Genomic DNA, 455 nt, shown 5'->3' with positions numbered 1-455 from the left:
CCCATCCCCCCCCAGCCCACCCCATCCCTGTCTCATCCCTGTCCCATCCCATCCCATCCCATCCCATCCCATCCCATCCCATCCCATCCCATCCCAAAAATCCCCTCAGGAGCTGGTGCTGAGCATCCCGGAGCTGCCGCGCATCCTCCGCTTCCTGCCCAAGATCATCCTGGCCGTCATTGTCACCGCCTGTGACGAGCTCTACAAGAAAGTGGCCTTGTGGCTCAATGACATGGGTGCGTGGGGACCCTGGGGGACACCGAGGGGACACCGGGGGTGGCCCTGGCAGGGGCTGGCACCCCCCAAACCCCGCTGAGCCTCCCTGTGCCCTGCAGAGAATTATCGGCTGCAGAGCGCCTACGAGAAACACCTCATCATCAAAATCGTCCTGGTGAGGGGACACTGGGACACGGCGGGGGCACTGGGGGCCACTGGGGGGGTCCCAGTGGCTCTTG

General features: G+C 64.4%; 1 protein-coding gene across 1 annotated transcript in view; it reads left to right on the top strand.

Annotated features, from left to right (window-relative positions):
- ANO8 (anoctamin 8) overlaps positions 1-455 on the top strand; it is a gene marked incomplete at its 5' end in the record, with an annotated part of 22,178 nt that overhangs the window by 11,045 nt on the left and 10,678 nt on the right. Inside the window, 2 exons of the mRNA XM_017728380.1 lie at positions 110-236; positions 336-448. Of these exons, the coding sequence (XP_017583869.1) occupies positions 110-236; positions 336-448 (240 nt within the window). The remainder of the gene's footprint in view (positions 1-109; positions 237-335; positions 449-455) is intronic.

This window comes from Corvus brachyrhynchos, unplaced genomic scaffold, assembly GCF_000691975.1.
Source record: "Corvus brachyrhynchos isolate BGI_N302 unplaced genomic scaffold, ASM69197v1 scaffold693, whole genome shotgun sequence".
Taxonomy (NCBI): domain Eukaryota; kingdom Metazoa; phylum Chordata; class Aves; order Passeriformes; family Corvidae; genus Corvus; species Corvus brachyrhynchos.
Note: the sequence above shows the minus strand (reverse complement) of the source record. Positions and strands in the feature narration are given on the sequence as shown.